The sequence below is a fragment of the Myxine glutinosa genome, chromosome 8 (assembly GCF_964187855.1).
Source record: "Myxine glutinosa chromosome 8, kmMyxGlut1.1, whole genome shotgun sequence".
Lineage (NCBI taxonomy): Eukaryota > Metazoa > Chordata > Myxini > Myxiniformes > Myxinidae > Myxine > Myxine glutinosa.
The window spans coordinates 45,095,654-45,122,749 of NC_136268.1; the positions used below are offsets into that span (position 1 = coordinate 45,095,654).

The 27,096-nt window shown below is 45.8% G+C and overlaps 1 protein-coding gene across 2 annotated transcripts in view; it reads left to right on the forward strand.

Annotated features, from left to right (window-relative positions):
* The first annotated feature begins 900 nt into the window (after nt 1-900).
* The window catches only part of INTS6L (integrator complex subunit 6 like), a 120,515-nt gene continuing 94,319 nt past the window's right edge, over nt 901-27,096 (forward strand). Inside the window, exons 1-2 of one of the 2 annotated variants that reach the window (XM_068124373.2) lie at nt 901-1,157; nt 1,295-1,372. In XM_068124373.2, coding sequence (XP_067980474.2) covers nt 1,047-1,157; nt 1,295-1,372 — 189 coding nt within the window. In that variant the 5' untranslated portion in view covers nt 901-1,046. The remainder of the gene's footprint in view (nt 1,158-1,294; nt 1,373-27,096) is intronic. The other variant, XR_010985499.2, reaches the window with a different exon arrangement.

Consider the following 27,096-nt stretch of genomic DNA (forward strand, 5'->3'; position numbering starts at 1 on the left):
CCCCGCCTAGGTAATAAGTACATCCTCGTTGTGATGGACTACTTCACCAAGTGGCCGGAGGCCTACGCCCTCCCCAACCAAGAAGCAGGGGTGGTAGCGCAGGCCTTCGTGAAGGATTTGTGTGCCGGCATGGGATTCCACAGGAGTTGCACACCGACCAGGGACGAAATTTTGAGAGCAAATTGCTAAAAGATGTGTGCAGTCTCCTGTCAATTCGGAAAACCAGAACAACGCCTTTAAGACCTCAATCTGACGGGATGGTGGAAAGATTTAACCGAACTCTAATCCAACAACTGGCACTGTTCACCGCCACCCGTCAGGATGACTGGGACGAACATCTCCCTTATTTGCTTATGGCCTACCGAACCAGCCAGCACGGGGCCACCGCATGCAGTCCAGCGTTGCTTATGTATGGGCGGGAGTTACGGGCTCCCGCCGACTTGCTATGCGGTCCCGTGCCAGACACAGTGGTTAACCCGCCGAGGGAGGGGTACGCACGTCACCTAGAGGAAGGCATGGAGCTAGTCCATGCCTTCGCCCGTCGCCAACTCCATCTGGCGGGGGAAAAGATGAAGCGCAGGTACGACGACCGGAGCCAGGGGAGTCAATACGCTCCGGGGATGAAGATTTGGTTCTTTAATCCCCGGAGGCGGAAGGGAAGGTGCCCAAAGCTCACCTCCCCCTGGCAAGGCCCAGGAGTCGTCCTGTCGCAAATCTGTGACGTGGTCATTAAGGTTCACGTGGTCCTCGATGTTTGCCGTGAAATCTACAGGAATACCTTCTATCCCGGACACCGATTCGACGCGAGCCTCTGCGAATCGCGGCGCCAATGGTGGCCGAAGGCGAAGGCTCGCTCGCGCTCGCTGATGACGTCATGAATATGCAAAAGAACTCGGACCAATGAGAGCGGAGCCGCGGCGACGCTTCGGCCCCACAACTTAGGGCGCATCCCGGCTCTCCGAGGCGCATTCGATTGCCGTCGCGGCCGGTTATCCCCACATTTTATTGCTTATTTTAGTTATTATTTTCCTTCCTCCTTCGCCACAATGCCCATCCTTCTCTTCCTCTTAGACACGTCGGCCTCCATGAATCAGCGAACCTATTTGGGCACGACGTATCTGGACATTGCCAAAGGGGCGGTTGAGATATTTATGAAGGTAAAATGTGAAGAGCCGCCCGTAGCAGGAGGCGATTTTAAAACAATAATTATTCTTTTCATTTCGTTGCTTCTCGTGAGAGACGCGGCCGTGACTTATTTTTTTTATACATATTTTTTCCTCTTTTCTTTTCGCAGCTGCGCGCCCGCGACCCGGCAAGTAGGGGCGACAGATACATGCTAGTAACGTTCGATGAAGCGCCGTACGGAATCAAGGTAAAAGCAGCCCTCCTCGGAGGCCAGCCGGGTGCTTTGGGATGGCGGCTGGATATCTGTGAGTGGGAAAATCGCTTCAGAGATGTGCTCGTCCGGCCGCAATAATGGCGGCGGGGGTTAGAAGCTTGAGGTGACGTCGGGCGGAGGACGTGACGCACGCACGTAAACACATTTTCGGATGTGACGTGACTGCGTTCCTTCAAGCCGGGCGTGCGCATTACGTCATTGAACGGTGATTGCGCTCTGAACAACCTTGATGCGCATGCGCGTACTTGTGTACGAAAGGCCAGCAGACTCAAGCTCGTACGGCCTCGGCCTGTCGAGCATGCTGAATGCGTTTTAAACATTATCCGTTTGGTTACATCATTAACGCTGAGCCACTGTGCACACTTTCATGGAGAGTAAAAATGTTCTTTTCTGAGAGAATCACCAGAGATCTTGTTCCTATAGTATAAAGAGAGATACTTGCTTATCCATGAAACAAGTGTGTGGGTAGTACAGTACTTGCTTAAGAATACTCCAGGATTTTAAAACAACCTCCTCCCTCATTCCCCCACTATATGTTATTAATGAAGGACATCTTGAAAGAAAACTTGTGAAGGCAAAGTAAATCTCTCGCAACAATGTATCTTCTCTATCGGTTTAACATCGATCCAACTTGTACTTGGTATATAAATGGTTGGAGGGTCCAATCTGAGTCTGCGAGGTCTGTGGTTCAAAACCCGCCGAGTCGTACCAAAAATTGGAAAAAAAACATGGGACTTGCTGCTTACTTGCTTGGCTCTCAGCACTTGGCAAATGGAGCACGGAAAACTAATGCCGAGTAAGGCAATGGCAAACCACCTAGAATAACGCTTGCCAATAAACTGACACTCTGTAAATAGAGTATGGCACCTTCGGAAATCGATTACAAATGAAAATTTATGGCCACTTCCGTTGTAGTCACAATTTCATGGCTTTTTCTGTTTTACGACCGTCAATCTTCATTAATATTTGAAAATGGGGGGGGGGGGGGGGGGGGGGGGGGGGATAATTTGTAATATTAAAAGCTTTAAAAAAGATTTGAGAACATTTTGGGCAATTTATTTAAAGCAGCTAAGCTAATCAGACTATCTTGGAAAAAATTTCAAGACATTAATTTCTGGTGTTGAAGAACCAATAATGTAATATTGATTACGTGTCATCGACCTGTGAAGACTCGAGCCAGGTTATCTCATGGTGCGTGTGGCCAGGCCCCTTAAAGTCCGGGGTACATCGGCCACGTTAAATTGTAATAAAAGATTTGAGAACATTTTGGGCAATTTATTTAAAGCAGCTAAGCTAATCAGACTATCTTGGAAAAAATTTCAAGACATTAATTTCTGGTGTTGAAGAACCAATAATGTAATATTGATTACGTGTCATCGGTGTGAAGACTCGGGCCAGGTTATCTCATGGTGCGTGTGGCCAGGCCCCTTAAGTCCGGGGTACATCGGCCACGTTTATTTCCAGAATTGCTTGGTGTAAGGTAATCAATTGTTACGATGGAAGCTACTGTTAATCGAGTGACACGAGTGGTGTTTTTGTAGAAAATCACGAAATTTGAAATTGCCTGTTATCTTGCACTGCACGAGACACTAGGGAGTGCAGTAGGTGCGTTCGCTGCACTCTGCTCACATAGCATTATGTGATTATATAGATCGGTGGCACATTGGGTCGTAAGTTCTGCATTTAAAGATCTGATTACATCTTTTGCTGAAAATACCTTTTGGGAGTCTTTTTCTTTCTTTTTTTTGTCTCAGTCACGCACTCGGTGCAAAACTACAAATTAATCTGAATGATTTTTGTCGTTATTGCCTCCGCCACCAGGTGGGTGCAGGTTGTGTTTTTACCCCTGTCTGCCTGCCTGCCTGCCCGTCTGTCTTGTCTGTGCACAGGATATCTCAAAAGTTGTGGATGGATTTGGCCGAAATTTGGTGGAGAGGTTGGATAGTGGTGGTGGTTGTTTGTTGGATGTGTGACAAGGACGAATCAATTCGATTTTGATGAAGATCTGAATACGTATCTGGATACGAGAATTTTTTTTGTGTTCATGTGATTCTTCACCATTGAGTGATAGGACCAAAAACTATATATAACATGATATCTCAAAAAGTTTTGGACGACTTATGACACATCTAGGTGGATGAGTTGGTTGGGTGGCAAGAACAAGCCGATTCGATTTTGGTTCAGGTCCAGATCCAGATCTGGCCTATCGATGGGATACAAAACAAACTGATTCGTCTGGCGGAGGCATGCACTCTACTGAGTGACGTTGTCGTTAACAGTGTCACCGTTATCGATGATGGTGTACGGGCAACATGGACTCGCTGCAGTTAGTCGCAAGGTTTTGGTTTCTCATTTTATAAATGTATTCTTCATTTTTCTGGACACAACTTTTGTCAATGTTTTCCTTGTCTTCCTGCACTTTACTGGATAGCATCTGTGGCCTCTTCACCCTGTTTATTAATTATTTTTAAATAAGTTTCAAAGGGTACTTTAAAATGCATTTTTGTTGATATAATGAATGGCCACCTAATAGGTTAGTAAAGACCGAAATATATTGCTGCCCATTGTGAGAGAAATGGTAATTTCTTCTTTTTATTTTTGTTTTCTTTTTCTTTTTGAAGAGTGTGAGAGAGTTCCCTTTTCCGCAGTCGAGAATTGTCTCTGAAAAACTGCTTCGGCAGCCCTATGTGTCTGAAGACGTGAAAGGAGTGTTTCTTCTTCTTCTTCTAAAGTATCCTGCGTGTGCTTTGAGAATTATAATCGCATTGTGTGAATAGGTGTCCGATGCAGAACAGGCCAGGTAGATGAGGAAGATTACCTCCTTCTCTGAAGTTTCTTTAATGAGCTGGCTGGGTTTTAATTGACAATCCAATTAGCAATATTTCAATTCTTGTACAATTACCTTGGTTTCAACAAGCATGGAATCTGAATTCTTAATACTGCTGCATTCAGCTAGATTTGAACCCATAACTTCTGAGATGCAATTCCATTGTATTTATATATTTTTACTGGAGAAGGTGGATCAGACTCGGCAACAGTTGCTAGAGTGAGATGTGCATGGAAGAAGTTTCGGGAACTGAGTGGCGTGCTGATGAGGAGGGGAGTGTCGTTGAAGCTGAAGGGAAAGGTGTATGCTGCATGTGTGAGAAGTGTTATGATTTATGGGAGCGAGACATGGGTAATGAACATAGAGCAGCAACGAAGGCTGGAAAGGGTGGAAATGCAAATGGTTCGACGGATGTGCGGAGTATCGTTGAGAGAGAGGAAGACAAATGATGAATTGCGAAAGATGATGGGAATAGAGCCTGTGATTGATGCTGTGAAGAGGAACAGGTTGAGATGGTTTGGTCATGTGTTGAGGAAGGATGAAAGTGACTGGTTGAGAAGAGTGATGGAAATGAATGTAGAAGGAAGTAGAGGACGGGGAAGACCGAGAAAGACTTGGCTAAAGATGGTGGAAGAAGAAATGCGGGCAAGGGGGTTAACAAGGGGAGATGCAGAAAATAGCGCAAAATGGAGAACATTGTCATGGGGACCGCAAGGCTAACCCCCGCTCTAGTAGGGAAAATGGCCTTTAAAATGCATGTTGTTGTTTGTTGTTTATATATTTTTACTATAAATTCAGGATTTATATTTATATTAATGAACTGCAAGTGGAGAAAAGTCATTTTGCATTTCCACTTGTATTAAATATATACTTCTAGATGCCTTTCCCCATTTGGACAAAATCATTATTGTGGATGGATATAAGGTGCACTTGGAAGAAGAATGTGCGAGCGGAAGAAAGAGATTGTGAGGATTGAGGAAGATCGAGGACTCAGGGATTGAACAAGGTGGATACAATGTCGAGTACAACAGGAAGGGTCCTGAGAGAAGAGGAAGAAAAAAACCGGGGAAGAAACAGCAATGGAACAACAAAATATAAGTTAGGCAGGTGAAGCGAGAGAGTATAAAACATAATCACGTGGAAAGGAAAAGGTGTGCTGGCAGAGGATTCATTGAGGAGAGAAAATATCATCATGAGGTTATGCATGGGTGAGGTGAACTGTCATTTTTTGAATCTCTGCAGGGAAGAACGGGATTGAACAGCCTGAGGAAATTTGTTCTACAGGAGAAGAGGAACAAATGAGTGGAGGTGAGGCCGGAGGGGAGAGGCAAAGCATGGAAAGGGCAAGACCAAAAGGAGGTTGTAGTTAAGACAGGACCCCAAACCAGGTATTCAGTTTAGTTGTGGGAGAATCCAATAAATTTTGAGTGTCTTGTTCTTAACGGCATCATGATGTGAAAGGTGTGTGGCATGGGTTCAAACCCAAGAATCAAAGTAGTAATGGAAATGTTTCTGAAATTCAGATAAACAAAATTTGAAGACTAAAGATGGCGGACCAACTTTGTACTCCGATGGTCACTGCAGATGTGAAGCGAGAGTCGATAATACAGCGATCACAAAAAAGTATGACGAGAGTTATCAACCAAAATAGATGAGTTGCGTACATTTCTAAATGTAAGCTTGTGTAAAATACAGGTTTTGGTAATTAACATCACGTTCAATTAACTGACAAATTCTGAAGGCAGGTATCGCAAAATGGATGCCCCATTAACTTATTGCAACTGAATTTTTTTTTTTATATATACTGAAACGCAAAAGAAACTTACCACCTTTGAAACCTTTAAATATCAACAATAACACTGCGTGTAGTAAATGTGTGAACTTATTTGTGGACAATAGTGTCCTCGCTGTCAGACAAAACGGTCACGGATGGTCACTTGAACCTTCAATGGTCACTTCATAGCACAGCTGTTGAACAGCCGTTTTGACTGTCAGTGATTAGCCAAGGGGTACGGGATGATTTTAATGAGCTGCACGTGATGTCTTGATATTGGCTTTAAAAAGGCCAGTGCAAAATGGGCATTTTGACCGAAAAATTTGACCATTTTGACCAACTTCAAAAAGACCGAAAACACAAAAGAAACTTACCACCTTTGAAACCTTTAAATATCAACAATAACACTGCGTATAGTAAATGTGTGAACTTATTTGTGGACAATAGTGTCCTCACTGTCAGACAAAACGGTCAAGGATGGTCACTTGAACCTTCAATGGTCACTTCATAGCACAGCTGTTGAACAGCCGTTTTGACTGTCAGTGATTACCCAAGGGGTACGGGATGATTTTAATGAGCTGCACGTGATGTCTTGATATTGGCTTTAAAAAGGCCAGTGCAAAATGGGCATTTTGACCGAAACATTTGACCATTTTGACCATTTTGACCAACTTCAAAAAGACCGAAAACGCAAAAGAAACTTACCACTTGTTTGAAATGTAATAAAATTGTAACAGTTCAAAATAAAACAAACCAACAATTGCTAATTGAAACATTGGCATTTTATTGATGACATGTCAAGTTTTTGACCAAGATACACCATCTCATCAGTTTGTTCTACAGTACAGAACAGCACAGGGTGCAATGTCAGTCCCCTTTCAATAGCGTGTATGGCCACCATTGTTTTGGATACAGGCAGTGCATCGTCGGCGTATACTGCCTACCAGTCTTTGGATGGATTGCTGCTGGATTCTGTCCCACTCAGTCCTCAATGTCTGAAGCAGCTCTGCCCGTGTCCTGGCCCTGCCAACGACGCGTCTCCCAAGCTCATCCCACAGGTGCTCTATGGGATTCAGGTCAGGGGAGAGCGCAGGCCACTGCATGGTGTTGATGTTCTTGCCTTGGAGAAATGCAGTGGTAAAGCGAGCAGCATGGGGATGAGCGTTGTCATGCTGAAAGGTTCTCAGTTCTGGGTGGTCTAGCAGGAATGGCAGCAGATGAGGTCGCAGGATGTTATCCACATACCGCTGGGCGTTAAGATTCCCATCCACAACCACCAGTGGCGTCCTGTACCGGCCTGATATGGCTGCCCACACCATCACACTTGGGCCACCCCACCTGTTGGCTTGACGCACGCAACAATCGGCATATCGCTCGCCAGTTCTTCTCCAGACACGCTCACGCCCATCAGGACTGTCCACACAGAACCTTGACTCTTCGCTGAAAGCGACCTCGTTCCACTGCGCCAAGGTCCACCGCTGATGCTGCTGGCACCATCTCTGACGGTTGCGGCGATGGGCAACCGTCATCACGGGGCCTCTGTATGGTCTTCTGGCAGTCAGACCATAGTCATGCAGTCGTCTTCGTGCAGTATCATTGGAGATCCGTGGGTTTGCACGCCCCGGAGTTTCTGCCGCAGTGCGGGATGCTGGACGGAATCGATCCCGCAGGTGACTTCGGACCATCTGCCTGTCCTGCCTTGCAGTGGTGACTCTTGGCCTCCCTGATCGAGGTCTGTCATCTGCAGAGTTGTGGAGGGTGTCTCTGTCCACCAGGGCCGATATCGTCTGGTGTGAACAGCCAAGGCGACGTGCCACCTCATGGTAGTTCAGTCCGCCTTGCAGCATGCCCAGGGCACGCTGCCGTTGATCCCTTGACAATCGTGGCATGTTGATTGAAATGCCCATTTTGCACTGGCCTTTTTAAAGCCAATATCAAGACATCACGTGCAGCTCATTAAAATCATCCCGTACCCCTTGGCTAATCACTGACAGTCAAAACGGCTGTTCAACAGCTGTGCTATGAAGTGACCATTGAAGGTTCAAGTGACCATCCGTGACCGTTTTGTCTGACAGCGAGGACACTATTGTCCACAAATAAGTTCACACATTTACTACACGCAGTGTTATTGTTGATATTTAAAGGTTTCAAAGGTGGTAAGTTTCTTTTGCGTTTCAGTATACATAGTCTAGGCTCGTGGAAGAGCGAGAACACAAAATGGATCAGGACGTGATCGAAGAAAAGATACAGCAGAAAGAGAGTAGGGAAAATGGCAACAGCATGTTTGAGGGGAAATATATAGAGAGACTTGGACAAATAAGGGATGTGGGGGAAAATAGGGTAGGAGAGGAAGCAGGGGGTAGAGAATATGGATGCAAAAGGAAACTCCCAGGAAGGAAAAACTGGAAATTTGGCAAGAGTGCCCATTGATCAGGATGTGGTTTGCCCATTGATGAGCATTGGGGAGAGGGTTAAAGAAGGTGAAACATATTATGGTCTTGGATTGGGGATGATCCGAGATTATGGTGAACAGCTGTCTTGAAGACCTGGAGGGTAGAATTAGATTGAAGAGAATGTGGATGTTGCTTGCACAGGCAGGTAAAAAGCAGAAGAATGAGGTGAGGTGAGCAAGCTATTATGGATTTTGGGGGTTCCATCAGAAGGGGATTGATGGTGGACTGTGTTCCCTGCTGAAAGCTAGGGGGGACGAAGAATGGAAAGAGCAGAGGGTGCAAGACCAAAATGAGGTGGTGGAGGACAGAGAAACCACCGACCTTTATGTGAATGGAAAGTGACAGGCCCATGGACTCGGCTTCATCGCAGGTGGATAAAAGTTCAGGTTTGCCAAGGAAAGACGTAGTACCCCCAAGGATGCTCAGTCGGCTGCTTTTGGAGGTCAACTTAGAAATATGGTTTGCCCATTGACGGGCGAAGACAATATATTTGAATTCATGGTGAGCAGAAGGAATCCTTTTTGGGCAGGAAGTGAAATGAAACTTCAACACACGACACCATGTTCATGAAGGTGTTTCTTTGCAGGTGCTCATGAATATGCTTGAAGAGGCGTTTCTCGATTTCAGATGAGAGACGTTCATTGATATAACATACAAACTGTCACACATGATCAGGATAGTGAATATACCGCCTTTCAACTCTAATGCATCTTCAGCTGTATCTGTGCAAAATTTTTCTTTTGTTCCTGAACTTGAGAATGTCAATGCTCAGAGGCCTTTATTTATTTATTTATTTATTTGTTTGTTTGTTACAGGCTCTAAGGGTTGCAGAGAAGCTGTGACACAAATCACGCACACAATGAAATTAGCGGGGGTAGAAAAGATCAAGGTTTTGGATGGGGAAGATAAGAGATGGTGGTGAACAGCTGTTTTAAAGACCTGGAGGGAGGAGTGTGATTGAAGTGAGTGTGGGAGTTTGTTCCAGAGGCGGGAGAAAAGAGGAATGAAGGAGTGAAGGTGAGCAGAGAGTCTTGATTTTGGCAGTTTAACCAAAAGAGGGTTGCAGGCAGATCTTGTGCGACCTGTAGGAATATTTGCGGGACAGAGCCCAGAGAGAGCTGGGGGGGCAAGGCCAGAGAGGAGTCGGTAGAAGACGGAAAGACCACCAACCTGCCTGCGGTGAGTGAGTGAGTGAGAGGCCCTTGGAGTTAGCTTCATCGCGGGAGATTCCAATGATTCTGAATGCTTTGGTTTCAACAGCGCGAAGGCGAGCTAGGTGTGAGGCAGGAGCACCAGCCCAGAGGGGAGAGCAGTATTCCATTGAGCTGCGGATGAAAGCCTTGTATGTGGTGAGTAGCTCAGGTGTGCCAAGGAAGGACTTCGCACGACGTAGGATGCCCAGTCGGCGACTGGCTTTGGAGGCCAGATTTGAAATGTGGTTTTCGCAGGAAAGATCATGGCAGATAGTGAGACCCAAAAGCTTGAGTGACAGAACTTCTTGGAGAGGATTATTCAGAAAGTGGATGGGAGGGTTGTCCAGTCGGTCTTTTCGGAGAGACATCGTAAGAGTGTGAGATTTGTCAGGATTTAAAGACATGTTCCACTTGTTTGCCCAGTCTGTGATTTTGTCAAGGTCTGCAGAGAGTGAGGAGGCTGCAGACTGCCGATCTGAGGGATGAAGAATGGAGCGACAGAGAGTAGAGTCGTCAGCAAAGAGATAGAGAGGATTTTCAAGAGTCAGAGAGATCATTGATGAAGACCAGAAAAAGCAAAGGGCCCAGAACACTACCTTGGGGAACTCCAGCCTGAACAGGAAGAGGAGTGCGCAACAAAGCTTCACAGGTTTGAAGACATGTTCAAAATGGAATATAATACCTCCGTACATCTTGGATTCGCAACAAATTGACTTCATTTTTGACAGCTACGATGATAACTCGTTTGAAGAATGTACAGATTTTGGTCATCTTCGAAGACCAAGGGGTAAGTGATGGGAATCGAGACCATTTTTGGTGGCTGCTTGACTGATGACAACAGCGTGATAGATGCTTCATAAGTGACAGCCAACATGCGATCTGCGAAGGCCTAACTTTTTCTTTCGAAGGAGCTGATTTACATCTAGTTTCATGTTCACAAAGCACCGCTGTATGGTTTGAAAATAACTTCAGTGTTATCGAATGACACAGAACGGTGAAGAACGAGGCGGTAAAACTGGTGCCTCTAACATACATAAAACTTTGTCGAAGCTTTTGGGTTTTTTCCACCCAGTCAAGGATTGTCTGAGCTGTGGATAAAAGTAGGTCCAAAAATTCGTGGAACGTCGTGGCACATCCCATTACGCACTCTTGGAGGAAAGTCGGAAACGAAACCAACAGCATTGAAAGCTAGGCTGGAGATGCCTCCGAGCAACTTTGGTGAGAAGACCATTCCTTCAGAGTAGACATTCATGAAGGACTTAGAATATCTTGATCATGCTTAGCAACACAAACCCACCTGTACGACGTCTGATGAACTACAATAGTCTGATGCAAGAATAAAAACGCATTTCTTTTCATATTTACGACTAAAACAACCCTCAATGACACAGGAATTATCGCGGTTCCTCCCTCGGTCAGGCGATGAACAAATTTGCTGAAAGTACATGTTGAGCTTCCTGATCAATGGAATTGTATGTGCCTGAACCCCATGCATGGTCATATGCTCTTTGCCAATCAAATGCTTACTTGGTACTGCCAGCGAGCTAGAGTGCTTTGTTTTACACGTAAATTTGCAAGCATTTCGACATTTTATACCATTGACGTTTAATTATATTTACGAGCAAATTATATTGGGAGACCACAAAAATCAAACGTCAATTACGAGGTAATTGACAACAATTTCATTTACCGATGCCCACTTTTGCAATGGCTGCCTAACTTGAATACTAATAAGTGCACAGATCTGCAAATGTGTCAAACATGACTGTTACCGTCGTAATGCTGTGGGTCCGAACTGTTCTTTTGATAGATAGGAAATGTGGTGGCCATTTTTTAAAACGACAGCCTGCACAAACCTGGTCACTACTTGGTAAAGTCACACACAACTGTTCTTTTTATTTTATTACCTCCGCCACCGAAGGTGGATGGAGGTTGTGTTTTCACCCATGTTTGTCTGTTTGTTTGTTTGTTTGTTTGTCTGTGAACAAGATGTCTCATAAAGTTGTGGATGGATTCAAACGAAATTTGGCAGAGAAGTAGTGTATGTGACACGGACGATATGATTAGATTTTGGTGAAGATCCGGATTTGGATCTGGCTAGAAGAATTTTTTTAAGTGATCCTTCACAATTGAGTGATATGGCCAAAAACGATACATAGCAGGATATCTCAAAAGGTTATGGACGGACTTGGACGAAACTTGGTGGAGAGGTTGGGTGTGTGACGAGGACGAATCGGTTTCATTTTGGTGAAGATCTGAGTATGGATTGGGATACGATAATTATTTAATTATTAAGTGATTCTTCACCATTGAGAGATTGGGTGAAAAGCGATATATAAGATGATAGTTCAAACAGGTATGGACGAGTTATGATTAACTTGGTGGACGAGTTGGTTCGGTGACGAGAACAATCCGATTAGATTTTGTTTCAGGTCCGAATCCAGATCCGGCCTATCAGTGGGATACAAAACATAAACAGTTCAGCCTGGCGGAGGTTTGCGCTCTACCGAGTGCCGTTCTAGTACTGTACATGCATACAACCTCACCGAAGTAGAATATCACATACGTGGCATTCCTATGGGGATCTATCACAGAGACAACACCAATCTGAAAGACCGTTTGTCAACAGACTTTCTTTTTTCATAAAAAAATAACATGAATAGTTCCTTTATTTATCTGGACTTTGGAAAAGGATCGCTGTTGGTCCTTAGTACGACTAAAACATACTTTTGAAGTAGAAACGGGGGAGAGAGATGTACCTAAAGGGGAGATAGACACTTAAACCAATGTCTATCTCCCCTTTAGGTACACCACCAATTATGAGACGAGAGGCCAGCCAATGACGGATCTTTTCTATTTTACGGTGTCTGATGGGAAGGGAAATCGTATTGAGAAGCAGATGTTCACTATCACCATCGTTCCCGGGGGTGAAAGAATGCCACACCTTTCCATCAGCACAACTGCTACAGTATGTGCTTGAACCATTCACATGCAACACATGCTTCCTGCCACTGAGGGCATGTGTGGAGCATCATTGGCTTTCAAACAGAATATTGCTTTTTTTTTGCAATAACAATGTTCTTCCCCACTTTTGAGAAAACAAAACAGGGCTGCGTTCAACAAAACTGCATGGGTGCTCATTGATGATTGTCTTGTTATACCTTGGACTGGCAAAATAGCGTAGTGATAGTGACATGCGCATTCGCCCCTGCCCTGTATAAACCGGGTTAGAGTCTCTGCCCAGCTAAAACCTGTCATCCTGTTGTTTAACAGGCAGGGTGATGCATTAATGTGTGCTGTCCCTCGGATGGATGGTAACCTGGGTGTCCCATCTCCTGGCATTATTTAGTGGATGTTAAAGATCCCACAGTGTCCTTTGTGAAGAGTAGGTCAGTTCTCGCTGGCACCCTGAACAGATTCCCAGTTTTTTGCCCTGACTGGTCATTGGGAAGGCAACGGAAAACCACCCAGCATAACCCTTGCCCAGGAATGGCTTCGGCAACACCAACAAAACTCTGTAATGAGTAGGTGTGCCATACTGTGGATTGTCAGTTTCGCCTCACTTTGAAAGCTTGAAGAAGCAGGTCTGGACCAAATTTTGGAAGGGCGTTCATCAATTTGCAGAAAACCAGGCTGCAGAATTAAGATGAACGAACAGATTTGACTTATTTGAGAATTAGATTTTTTGTTAAAAATGGGAATTGTTTGACATTTCACAGCTGATGGGAAGGTGGTTGAGAGGGTTGGAGGATCGCGGTCTTAGAAATCGGAAGACACCGAACAGGATGTCAACGTTTCTGCATGGGATCAGGCCTGTTTCTATGTATTAGAGCTGTAGATTGGTACCCAAAGGTGGTCTCCGTAACTATCAACAAAAGCTTTCAAATGCACAGTTTGGAACTGTGGATATAAGGGTCTGAACAGATGGCTGAGAGCAGGGGTTCTTCACCTTTTTACCTGTCAAGACCCCCAACGGATTGCCCACGATGTCCCTATACCCCCTTCACCAGACTGTTGACTGACCAAGGCGCACCGGAGGTGCACATAGCTAGGAGGGACTGGGGGCATGTCCCCCTATAATTTTTTTGATTACTAGGTGCTCTGTGGTGCATTCTGAGGGGTGTTTTTACTTTAATTGCCTATTTTTGGGGGATGAAAATTGGTAACTTATTACCCAGGAAATGGGGCAAGTTCGGGGATTCGCGCCTGATTACCAGTCCCATTAGGTTCCAGTGTGACTTCAAAATATCTCAATAGCTTCGTTTTACATATGGATAATTAGGAACAGAACAGGAAAGAAAATCATGAGGATTTTATCCCTATTTATTTCTTTGCTTGTTAACAACAACAACAACAACAACAACAACAAGCATTTTAAGGCCATTTTTCCTGCTAGAGCGGGGCTTAGCCTTGCGCTCCTCATGACAATCTTCTCCATTTTGCCCTATTTTCTGCATCTCCCCTTGTTTAACCCCCTTGCCCACATTTCTTCTTCCATCATATTTAGCCAAGTCTTTCTCGGTCTTCCTTTTCCTCAACTTCCTTCTACATTCATTTCCATCACTCTTCTCAACCAGTCACTTTTATCCTTCCTCAACACATGACCAAACCATCTCAACCTGTTTCTCTTCACAGCATCAATCACAGGCTCTATTCCCATCATCTTTCGCAATTCATCATTTGTCTTCCTCTCTCTCAACGATACTCCACACATCCACCGAACCATTCGCATTTCTACCCTTTCCAGCCTTCGTTGCTGCTCTACGTTGATTACCCATGTCTCACTCCCATAAATCGCAACACTTCTCACATGCAGCATACACCTTTCCCTTCAGCTTCAACGACACTCCCCTCCTCGTCAGCATGCCACTCAGTTCCTGAAACTTATTCCATGCACATCTCACTCGAGCAACCGTTGCCGAGTCTGATCCACCTTCTCCATTCAGCATGTCTCCTAGGTAGCAAAATGTTTTCACACCTTCCAGCTTCACGCCGTCTCCAAGATCCAACTCAACATTTCCTCCATCTGCAGCTCCCTCTGTCTCCCTCATCTGCAGCTCCACACCTTACACTTGAATGTAGCTGCCACACTGGTTAATGACTTTCTCAAACCACTACATTTTTGATGAACCCACTCAGCGCACATTGTACATTGAATGGAGTTCACTCCGACACCCTTCTTGCACACAGCACACGGCCACTTCCCAGTTCTTTCCACCTCACCACATGCTTTACCACTTGCCATCACCTTCATCTTTCCTATATTCACCTTCAGACCTTTTGCCTCCATACATTCCTTCCACTTGTTCATCTTCTCCTTCAGTCCATCCATACTTTCTGCAATCAACACCAGATCATCTGCATACAACAACTCCTATGGCAAACCCTCCTTTATGTTCCGAGCCAGCACCTCCATCACAGCTGCAAGTCGTGGACTTAGTACTGACCCCTGATGCACTCCCACCTTCACCTCAAACTCACCACTGTTCCCGTCCTTCGTCCTTACAGCTGTGCGTGCTCTTTCGTACATTTCCATCACTACTCTGATCAACCATTCCTCCACTCCTAACTTCCTCAATGCCCATGTCACTACTTCACGTGGAACCCTATCGAATGCTTTCTCCAGATCAACAAACCCAAGAAACATCTTCTTTCTCTTCTCCATTTCCTTCTCCTGCAACTGCCTTACAATAAAATGTTTGTCTGTCGTTCCTCTTCCTGGCATAAATCCAAACTGCATTTCATCGATCTTCACTTTCTTCCTTATCCTCCTCTCCAACACCCTTTCCAATACCTTCATTCCATGCTCTAATAACTTTGTCACTTGATACGAGCCACGGTCCAGAGGGTCACCTTTCCCCTTGTATAGAGGGACGAGGGTACTCAGCTCCCAATCCACTGGAATGCGGCCTTCTTTCACCACCAGATTATAGATCTCTGTCATTCTCTTCACACCCCAACTTCCTGCTGCCTTCAACATATCTCCCACATCTCCCGTCGGCCCTCCCGCTTTTCTACTCTTCATTGCTTTTATCGCTTCCTTAACTTCCTTCTCAGTTATCTTCTCTGCGGGTCCTAAAACTGGGTTACTCTCGATGTTGCCATCCCATTCATTCTCTGCATTCAACAGTATTTCCATATATCTCTCCCATCTTCCTTTAATTCCATCTGGGTCCAAAACGATTTGTCCCACTTCATCCTTCAAGCAACTCACCCCCATCACATCACACCTACCGCTATCTGCTTTGCAATCCTGAATTACGCTCTCTGACCCTCTTCCGAATCCAAGCGTTCTCCGAACATTTTCCAACATACATCCTGCGCCTTTGTTATCTCTTTCTTTGCAGCCTTCTTGGCTGCTTTATAACTTTCATGCTCTGCCTTTTATGCCCCCGTACCCTTCGCCTTCTGCCACTCCTTGAACTTCTTCCTCTTCTTGTCAATCCTCTTTCCAACTTCATCATCCCACCACCATGTTTCTGCGTGCCTCGGTGGTCCTTTTGTCCATCCACATACCTCACCAACGGCTCCCAACAGACTAGCTTTCATTGACATCCAACCACTTTCAAGCTCAACCAGATCATCCTCTACCACACTCAGCCTCTCTTTTAATGCCTCCCTCACTGTCATCTCTTTCAACCTCCACACCTTCATTCTCGGTTGGTACTTCATCCGCAGGCAACCAATTGGTGCTGTGAAACAGCCTCCTCCCCCGGGATCACCTTTGTGTTCCGGAGGTGCCCCCTATCTCGCCTCCGTACCATCAGGTAGTCAACGGTTGTCGTCGACCCACCTGAGGTGTATGTAACAAGCTTATTATCCTGTAACAAACTGAGTATTACAAATCATCAGCTCAGCTCCATCAGCAAACTGCAAAATCCTTTCACCTTCTGCATTCCTCACACCATATCCGTAACCCCCATGAACTCCCTCAAAACTGTCCATACTCCTTCCCACATGTCTATTTAGGTCTCCTCCTACCACAACAACTTCCTCATCTTTCACGTTTTCCATCAGCTTCTCTATTGCACACCAGAACTTGTCCTTCTCTTCATCGCTCCGACCAACCTGCGGAGCATATCCTGAGATGACTTTCACCAAGAGCTTTCCAATCATCATTTTCACCATCATCAACCTTTCACTCACTCCAGTCACACTCACCACACTGTCTACAAACTCCTCAGAAAACAGGACACCAACACCATGCACTCCTTCTGGGCACCCTTGCCACACAAACTTGTATTTCTGTCCCTGCCTACCCTTCACCATTCTCACACCACTTCCCTTCCATCTCGTCTCCTCCATACAACATATGTCCACTCTTCTTCTGACCAATACTTCTACCACATCTCCAGATCTCCCTGCCATTGTCCCTACTTTCTATGTCCCAAACCTCAAAAACTGATCTCCATGTCGGGCATCAGACGTTTCGTCATCATAAATGGAGTGATTTCCACCCTTGCTTCGATCGGGTTCCCCACCTTGAGTTTTGACTGGAGGGAGTGGGGTCCCCCACGGGGTACTTCGGGCTGTACCCTGCCCATATGTAGTTGTAATTGTCATGGTTCCCTTTTTGAGCCAATGTTTTTTTTTATGGCCGGATGCCCTTCCTGACGCCAACCCTTTTTCATCGCCTCTTACGACACGCAGGGATACGGTGTACCTATTCTAAGGTGTACCTATTCTAAACCGGGGTACACACCTTGTTATCAAACAAGAACAAACTAAACTTCTTGTTTGCTTGTTAACAAATAAACAAAGCAAGCTAAACTAAACTAAAACATGCAAGTTTTATGCAAACCGTTTTACTAATCTCGTGAGATTGTTGCTGCTGTTTTTGTGCAATCAGAATATGGAATCTGGGCACAGTTCATGACAACGCCACTCGCCTATCATCTGACACATCAAGTCGATTTCTCCACTTTGATTTCAGGTTCAATAATGCAGAGAAACCTGTTTCACAGAGATACGTAGTTGTAAAGGGAACCAACACGTTCATTGCCCTCTTCGCCAAGCTAGGGTAAGCTGCTATCTGCTCACACCAAAACTGCTTAAAATCCAGCCCAGCCTTTCCGAAATCAGCTTTCTTTCTTTGATCTTCTTGGAACTCGATCAAATCCTTCACGAGAAAGGGTTCTGGATCCAAACGGATTCCGTGCTGAGATCATCAATATCTGAGAAGTAACCCTCAAAATTGGTACTGAGGACTTTCCTTGACTTCTTGACTCTTCTGACAGACTTTTCCTTGAGCAGGTCCTTGACTTCTTGAAGTATTTCCCCAGGCAATGCCTTTTCATCTTCTCCATCAAGAAGGATATCGCCAAGGATTGGAAAGTTCGCCATGTTTCCGCTTTCAACACGGCGACTCCAAATCGGTAATTTCTTCGTGAATGCCACTAACTTTCCCCTGGCTTCAATAATGTCCACATCCCTTCCCTGCATCGACATGTTCAAGTCATTGAGGTGACCGAAAATATCGGCCAAATATCCCAGGCTAACAATAAAATGCTCATCTTCAAAACTGTTCGCAAGAGGGGATTGTTGATGCCTGAGGAATTCGAGAATTTCTTCCCGAAGTTCCACTACATGTGGAAAACACGACCACGAGATAGCCAACGTACCTCTGTGTGGTACAGTAAAACACAATGTTCCGCCCCAATCTCATCACAGAATTTTTGAAATAGCCGATGATTTAATGCCTGTCCACGAATAAAGTTGACTGTCTGCACGACTATTATCATCACTTCTTTCAGTTTCTTTGACAACGTTTTGGACGCCAAGGCTTCGCGATGTAGAACACAGTGTGTGGTCAACACATGTGGAGCTTTCTCCTTGACCAGAGCGACGAACCCAGATTTTTTGCCAATCATGGCAGGAGCTCTGTCCGTGCAAATAGACCCAACCAAATCCCATGTTAACTCATGGCGATCAAAGAACAGTTCGATCAACTTGAACACATCAGCTCCTTTAGTTGTTGTTTTGAGTCGTTCTCATAAAAATTCTTCCTCGAGTGTCATTTCATGAACGTAGCGGACGAATACGAGCAATTGACGGTGGTTTGTAACTTCAGTCGATTCATCGAGCTGCATGCTAATTTTTGCAGGACTGTTTTTAATCTCGCTGACAACTTGTGTTGCTATGTCCTGACTCATGTCTCCAATTCTCTGGTGTACAGTGTTGTTGGACAAGGACACCTGACTCATTCGCTTCACAGCATCCTCCCCCAGCACGATTTAACCATCTCCAACGCACAGGGCTTCACATGGCTTTCTCCGATTGTGTGGGGCTTCTTTTCCTTGGCAATCATGAACGAAACTTTGTAGGAAGCTTCCAGAAGAGGGTTCCCAGTGGGAACAAACCCATGCGACGAAAGAGTTCCTTTCTGATCATAACGAAGTCTTTTCACCTTGAAAGCCTCAATGGAGGTGTCAACATGATCCCTGTGTTTGCTTTGGAGGTGCTCTCTCAGTCCTGATGGCTTCAAATTTCCATTGATCATTACCAAATTGCAAAGCATGCATTGGGGTTTATCAGTTCCATCTCCTTCTTTCACACAGGTGAAGCCAAAGCGAACATAGTCGTCATTCCAATTCCGTTTTTTGACAGACGACATCTTGCAACAAATCTGTAAATAAATAATAAGAAAACATTTGACAAACCCCACAGAAGATAAAACATTAGTCCACGTGAAATAAAGTGTTGGCCACTAACACCGAAAACAACAGAAAGAGATGTACAGAAGATTAAGAAATTCCTCACACTATACTACTTCAACGTACCCAATCAATCAACTTTCGCAGCTCAATCAATTTTCACGGACCGGGTGTTTACGGACGCAGACATCCGGATGTTTTTCACGGACACGGATATCCGGCCGCCCCATTTAGGTTATTGCATTATAATGAATGTGAATGCCCTATTTATATTTAAATATACTTTGAAAACTTTGTATATCTTCAGACAAGTAGGCTTACTACTCACTTGTTTTGCAAATGTTTTCACCGGAATCAAATTGAGAATTTTTTTTTTTTTTTTTGTATACAGGATCGAGGCTCGTGAAAAAGCTAATATTTGTCACACAAAAAAAAAATCGAACAGACACACAAAACATATAATAAGGGTAGCGGTAGACAAGATGGGATGAGAAGGGGAAGCACAAACACGACATTTGAGACCAGGGACATCGGGAGATCTGTGGGAGCGCTTTGGGGGGGGGGGGGGGGTGGGAGAAGTATAAAACACAAGGACACTGCAAGGACTTCCAGGAAGGAAGTTGGTATTTCAAAAAAGTGAATCTGTGGTGAAATTAGCAGGGGTAGAAAAGATCAAGGTTTTGGATGGGGGAAGATAAGAGATGATGGTGAACAGCTGTTTTAAAGACCTGGAGGGAGGAGTGGGATTTAAGGGAGTGAGGGAGTTTGTTCCAGAGGCGGGAGAAAAGAGGAATGAAGGAGTGAAGGTGAGCAGAGAGTCTTTTGGCGGTTTAACCATAAGAGGGTTGCAGGCAGATCTTGTGCGACCTGCAGGAATATTTGGGGGACAGAGCCCAGAGAGAGCTGGGGGAGCAAGGCCAGAGAGGAGTCTGTAGAAGACAGAAAGCCCACCAACCTGCCTGCGGTGAGTAAGTAAAAGGCCCTCGGAGTTAGCTTCATCGCGGGAGATTCCAATGATTCTGAAAGCTTTGGTTTCAACAGCGTAAAGCCGAGCTAGGTGTGAGGCAGGAGCACCAGCCCAGAGGGAAGAGCAGTATTCCATTGAGCTGCGAATGAAAGCCTTGTATGTGGTATTGTGGTGAGGAGCTCAGGTGTGCCAAGGAAGGACTTCGCACGACTGAGGATGCCCAGTCGGCGACTGGCTTTGGAGGCCAGATTTATAATGTGGTTTTCCACTTCCTTAAGGAATTCCTGGAACTTCCTGGAACCGGAAGAATATACGCAAAGTATTGACATGGGCATTGAGGAAGTTAGGAGTGGAGGAATGGTTGATCAGAGTAGTGATGGCAATGTACAAAAGAGCACGCACAGCTGTAAGGACGAAGGACGGGAACAGTGGTGAGTTTGAGGTGAAGGTGGGAGTGCATCAGGGGTCGGTACTAAGTCCACTACTATTTGTAGCTGTGATGGAGGTGCTGGCTCAGACCGTAAAGGAGGGTTTACCGTGGGAGTTGTTGTATGCAGATGATCTGGTGTTGATTGTGGAAAGTATGGATGGACTGAAGGAAAAGATGAACAAGTGGAAGGAATGTATGGAGACAAAAGGTCTGAAGGTGAATATCGGAAAGACAAAGGTGATGGCAAGTGGTAAAGCATGTGGTGAGGTGGAAAGAACTGGGAAGTGGCTGTGTGCTGTGTGTAGGAAGGGTGTCGGAGTGAACTCCATTCAATGTATAATGTGTGCTGAGTGGGTTCATCAAAAATGTAGTGGTCTGAGAGGGTCATTAACCAGTGTGGCAGCTACATTCAAATGTAAGGTGTGCACAGAGGGAGCTGCAGATGGAGGAAATGTTGAGTTGGATCTTGGAGACGGCGTGAAGCTGGAAGGTGTGAAAACATTTTGCTACCTCGGAGACATGCTGAATGGAGAAGGTGCATCAGACTCGGCAACGGTTGCTCGAGTGAGATGTGCATGGAAGAAGTTTTGGGAACTGAGTGGCGTGCTGATGAGGAGGAGAGTGTCGCTGAAGCTGAAGGGAAAGGTGTATGCTGCATGTGTGAGAAGTGTTATGATTTATGGGAGCAAGACATGGGTAGTTAACGTAGAGCAGCAACGAAGGCTGGAAAGGGTGGAAATGCGAATGGTTCGATGGATGTGCGGAGTATCGTTGAGAGAGAGGAAGACAAATGATGAATTGCGAAAGATGATGGGAATATTGCCTGTGATTGATGCTGTGAAGAGGAACAGGTTGAGATGGTTTGGTCATGTATTGAGGAAGGATGAAAGTGACTGGTTGAGAAGAGTGATGGAAGTTAATGTAGAAGGAAGTAGAGGACGGGGAAGACCGAGAAAGACTTGGCTAAAGATGGTGGAAGAAGAAATGCGGGCAAGGGGGTTAACAAGGAGAGATGCAGAAAATAGGGCAAAATGGAGAAGATTGTCATGGGGACCGCAAGGCTAACCCCCGCTCTAGCAGGGAACATGGCCTTAAAATGCATGTTGTTTCCCAGGAAAGATCATGGCAGATAGTGAGACCCAAAAGCTTGAGTGACAGAACTTCTTGGAGAGGATTATTCAGAAAGTGGATTGGAGGGTTGTCCAATCGCTCTTTTCGGAGAGACATAGTAAGAGTGTGAGATTTGTAAGGATTGAAAGACATGTTCCACTTGTTTGACCAGTCTGTGATTTTGTCCAGGTCTGCAGAGAGTGAGGAGGCTGCAGACTGCCGATCTGAGGGATGAGGAATGGAGGGCAGAGAGTGGAGTCATCAGCTAAGAGATAGTGAGGATTTTCAAGAGAGTCAGAGAGATCATTGATGAAGACCAGAAAAAGCACAGGGCCCAGAACACTGCCTTGGGGAACTCCAGCCTGAACAGCAAGGGGGAGATGAGAGAAACCCATTCAGGGCCACACGTTGACTACGACTAGAGAGGAAGTCTCTAGTCCAATCGCTCTTTTGCTATGTCCTGACTCATGTCTCCAATTCTCTGGTGTACAGTGTTGTTGGACAAGGACACCTGACTCATTCGCTTCACAGCATCCTCCCCCTTCACTCTGTCCCCCAAATATTCCTACAGGTCGCACAAGATCTGCCTGCAACCCTCTTATGGTTAAACTGCCAAAATCAAGACTTTCTGCTCACCTTCACTCCTTCATTCCTCTTTTCTCCCGCCTCTGGAACAAACTCCCTCACTCTCTTCAATTCCACTCTACCCTCCAGGTCTTTAAAACAGCTGTTCACCACCATCTCTTATCCTCCCCCATCCAAAACCTTGATCTTTTCTACCCCCGCTAATTTCGGTCCCCATGTGTTTTATACCTCTCCCCCCCCCCCCCCCCCCTCCCCTTCCCACGCCTCCTGCCCCCAAGCCCTCTCCCTCCCACACTTCTCCCTGCTCTCAAATGTTGTGGTTGTGTGCTTCCCCTTCTCTCCCCATCTTGGCTTCCGCTCCCTCTTTTGTATATTTTGTTTGTCTGGTTGATTTGTTTGTGAAATAAATGTTAGCTCTTTCACGAGCCTCGATTCAGTATACAAAAAAAAAAAAAGAAAAAAAAAAGTCTGCAAGCCAAGCGTGGAGATTTCCATGGATACCATAGGAGGAGAGTTTGGTGAGCAGAGCGGGGTGCCAGACCGTATCGAAGGCACGTGATATGTCAAAGGAGACAGCTCTAATTTCCTGTTTGGCATTGAGGACCTCCATCCATTGTTGAGACAGCAGAAGCAGCATGTCCAGAGTAGAGTGACCTTGTCTGAAACCAAATTGATGATCAGAGATCAAGCCATTTGAGAAGAGGAAAGATTGGATATCCGAAGCAATGATGGATTCCATGACTTTGCTGATAATTGGGAGAAGGCTGATTGGTCTGTAGTTGCAAGGATCTGTTTTTGCACATTTTTTGTGTAAAGCGGTGATGTTGGCCGATTTCCAAGGTGATGGCAGATGACCTTGAGAAAAAGAGAGGGTGAAGAGCACAGGGAGAGGGAGGGAAAGCGGCGGAGCAGGATTTGAGGACCCGTGGGCTGATGCCGTCAGGTCCAGTTGCAGAATCAGAGTCGAGGGTTGACAGAAACTTTTCCACCTTGTCAGGAGGAAAGGACACAGAGTCCAGGAACAACTGGGTACGGTGGGTACAGAGAGGGATGGGTTTGGGACACAATATTTAGAGGCAAACACAGAGTTGAGGCATTCAGCTTTTTCACGTGCGGAGTCAGCTGTGTAGCCGTTTGAGGTAAGCGAGGGGATGGAGGGGGAACAAACACCAGAAACGGATTTTACCAGACGCCACCAGGATTTGGAAGAGGGAGACAGCTTTGAGAGTTAGGTCCAGATGATGATTGATGGTGATTGATTGAGACCAGTCCAGATGATTGATGGCTGCTGGAAGACCATGCCAGTTGGCCTGAGTGAAATGCCAGACTCGTCGACGCTGAGGAGGCTCTCTGAGAATAATCAGAGAGATGTCCACTTTAACAAGCACATGATCAGATGAGCCGATTGGAGCAGAAGAAGAGCAGCAGACATTTGCAGGGAAGTTTGTCATAACCAAGTCTAGAAGAGAATATGCTCCATTGCCTGATATCCGGGTCGGGAAATTGACAGATTGTGTCAGTCCCAGTGAGTCGCAGAAGTCCTTTGCTTAGGAGCCATGGCTGGTGAGAGAGGTACCCACACCCAGCCAACTGGCATGGTGACAATTGAAATCACCACATATGAGGAAGAGAGAGTTGGGATGAGTAGATAGAAGTTGGTCCATATTATCAGACAGCGAGATGTAGATGGAGTCATCACTGTTTTGTGGACGGTACAACACACATATGAACAAAAGGTGGGAGCGAAGGGGAAGCCGTAGCCAGAGGTACTCCTGGGGGGTGAGGTGGAGAGAGGGCAGTGCAGGGCGAGTGAGGAAAAGAGTTTTTGATAAAGATAGCAACCCCGCCTCCAGGACGAGGCTCAGGTCTATCATACCGGAGGAGGCAGTAACCCGGGAGAGATATTAAGGAATCAGAGACATCATGAAGGAGGAAAATTTCTGTTCAGCAGATCAAGTCTGGTTTGTCAGAAGCAACCTGTATGGAAAAATCAGTCAAATTTCAGCAAAGGCTCCGGATGTTTGAGCTCCATACCGTTAATGAAGGGGAAGAGGGAGCATCGGATACAGAACAGGGGGGGAGCGGTAGGGTAAGATGTGGACGAGGAAGAAGAGGTCGGGAGAGCTGTTGAAAGTGTGTCAGAGATTTCAGAATAGCTAGGAGAAAGGGAAGGATGGGGCGGACAAAAGGTTTGATGGTGATTGGGTGAGGCACAATGAGGTGTTGTTTGAGGAGGGGGAAGAGCGAGGCAGAAGGTTGGGGGAGATGGAGGTGAGAGTTGGAAGGGGGAAGAAGCGGGGAGGACGCTTTGAGGAGGGGGAGTGAGAGGAGGGAAATTGAGAAGAAATGAGGGTGGGGAGATTTGAAGGGGAGGGGCGAGGGGGGAGTTTAAGAGGGAAGGGGCAAGGAGGGGGATTTGAAAGGGATGGGGAATTTGGAGGGGAGGGTTGAGAGGGGAGGGGCGAGGGGGAGTCTCGGAGGGGAGTGGTGCGGGGGGAGTTTAGGAGGGAAGGGGTAAGGGGGGAGATTTGAAAGGGATGGGTGATGGGGAAGATTTGGAGGGGAGGGGCAAGGTGGGAGATTTGAAAGGGATGGGTGATGGGGAAGATTTGGAGGGGAGGGGCAAGGTGGGAGATTTGAAAGGGATGGGTGATGGGGAAGATTTGGAGGGGAGGGGTGAGATTGGATTTTAGAAAGTGTACGATTAATGGGAAACGAACATTTATTGCAAAATGAGTTTCTGTGACCTTCGAGTCAAAGATACGTTTAAGGACGCTGGAGGGGGGACGGAGTGCAGGAGAGTTTAGGGAATGTGGAAAAGAGGAACTGTAAGAGATGGAATTTTTTTGGGGGATGAATAGATTTGGTGAGCAAGTCGAAAGCACCCTTTGAAAGAAGAAGAAGAAGAAAAAGGTGTTATAATATATGACAGAATACAGTACTTCAGGGGAATGTTTTAACATTTTTAAATTGAGCAGTGAAAACTATCTGGGGAAATGGGGGTGTAACACGTGGTCGAAGAACGAACGAATGAACGAACGAATAAGAACAAAGAAGGAAATGTTTTTTTTTGTTAAGATTTTAAACAAGGAAGTATGGGGTGAAAAGATTGGGAAAAACTGAGAACGAAAGTAAATGGACCACAATCGACCGCTGAGAGAAAAAAGCGTCAAGGTAGGAAACAAAGTACAAGCCCGCAAAAAACGCGGCACGAAATAACCCACGATTTTTTATACAGGTATGAAAGATTAACACCGAGAATCTTCCTTGGGACACACTATAGGTACACACACAGAAAGATAAATGCAGTTTCGACAAAAATACAATTGTGAACAATTACTTAACTTCGAAAGCATGAGAGCGTGGACACTGGACAGCTTCGAAAAACCGTGCCGTCGCCGACAAAGATCTCGCGAAATTCCACGAGATCTCTCGCAAGATCCGCGAGATTCTGAGAATGAGGTCGTAATTTCCGTTATTTGGTTCTTCACCTAATGTCCTAATGGCCTCATTCATGTAATTCATGGAATGAATGTAATTCATTACAATCTCATGTAATGTGGGGCCTACATTACGTGACAGCACATTGGCTCAGGGTGAACTTTGACCTGCCCGAATCGCTATGTAAATGTTCTCATTGTCATGTCAATCATGCATTGTAATTGCATGCATACGCCCGGGGCATATAGTTGATTTATTACTCCCGCAAGGGAGTAATGCATTCGATTGTGTGCGTGCGTGCGTGCGTGTGTGTGTGTGTGCGCGCGCGGGCGCGTATGTGTGTTTGTATGTTCGTGTGTTTGTGAACAAGATATCTGGAGGAAAAGTTCTGACCGGATTTGGATGAAAGTTGGTGGGATGATTGCCCTTGGGATAAGGAAGAATTGATTAGTTTTTGGTGAAGCTCAGGATCAGGAATTGTTTTTTCCGAATTTTTTGGGGATTTTTTTTTTTTCTGTTTTACTGCATTAAAGCTTTTATTCTTATTCTTAAATGATGTTTTTCTCCTCTAATTCCGAGATATATCAAAATTAATTCTCTCACAGTTAGGGCCTACTTTCTTTTTCATTTATTGTTTAGGGGAGGGAGAGGGCCTGTTAAACAAAACGTATTGTTACGGTTCTCTACGCCGGCCTTCTTCCCCTTACCAAGGGGGGATTACTCCCCTTGTCTTTACTGGGCCTGGCGGAACCGAGACTTATTACGTCCCTCCCGGACACACTCGGAGTAGGGTTTCGGGACTACTGCTCGCTCGTACCTAATTCCCCGCGCTGCCCTGGGAGCGAGGACACAAGCCTCACACGAACCACGTGTGGTTTGAGTACGCCGAGCGGATTGCGTACATGTGGTCCGCGCAGTCTTACTTAGTGGAACCCGATTGGAGCGATCTTATTCGTGCCACGCTTAGTCAAATGGAGAAACCACAGAAACGGTCGAATCAGGAAGAAAGGAAGAACAAATGGGTTTAATTATTCCCACACATATATGCAGGTTCAAGGACGAAGAGACACAGAGCAATTCTTAAGCAGTCTTAACTTATCCCTGGGACAACGGGCCCGTCTCACACTCACACAGGGAATTGCAGATGGGCAGGTGTTCCCCAACGCGTCGAGAGATGGCTCTCTCTCAACGCGTCTGGCTCTCCACGGCCCCAGCACGTCCCGCGAAGATGGTGGCAGGCGAAGGCAGGGACTCGTAACGCGTC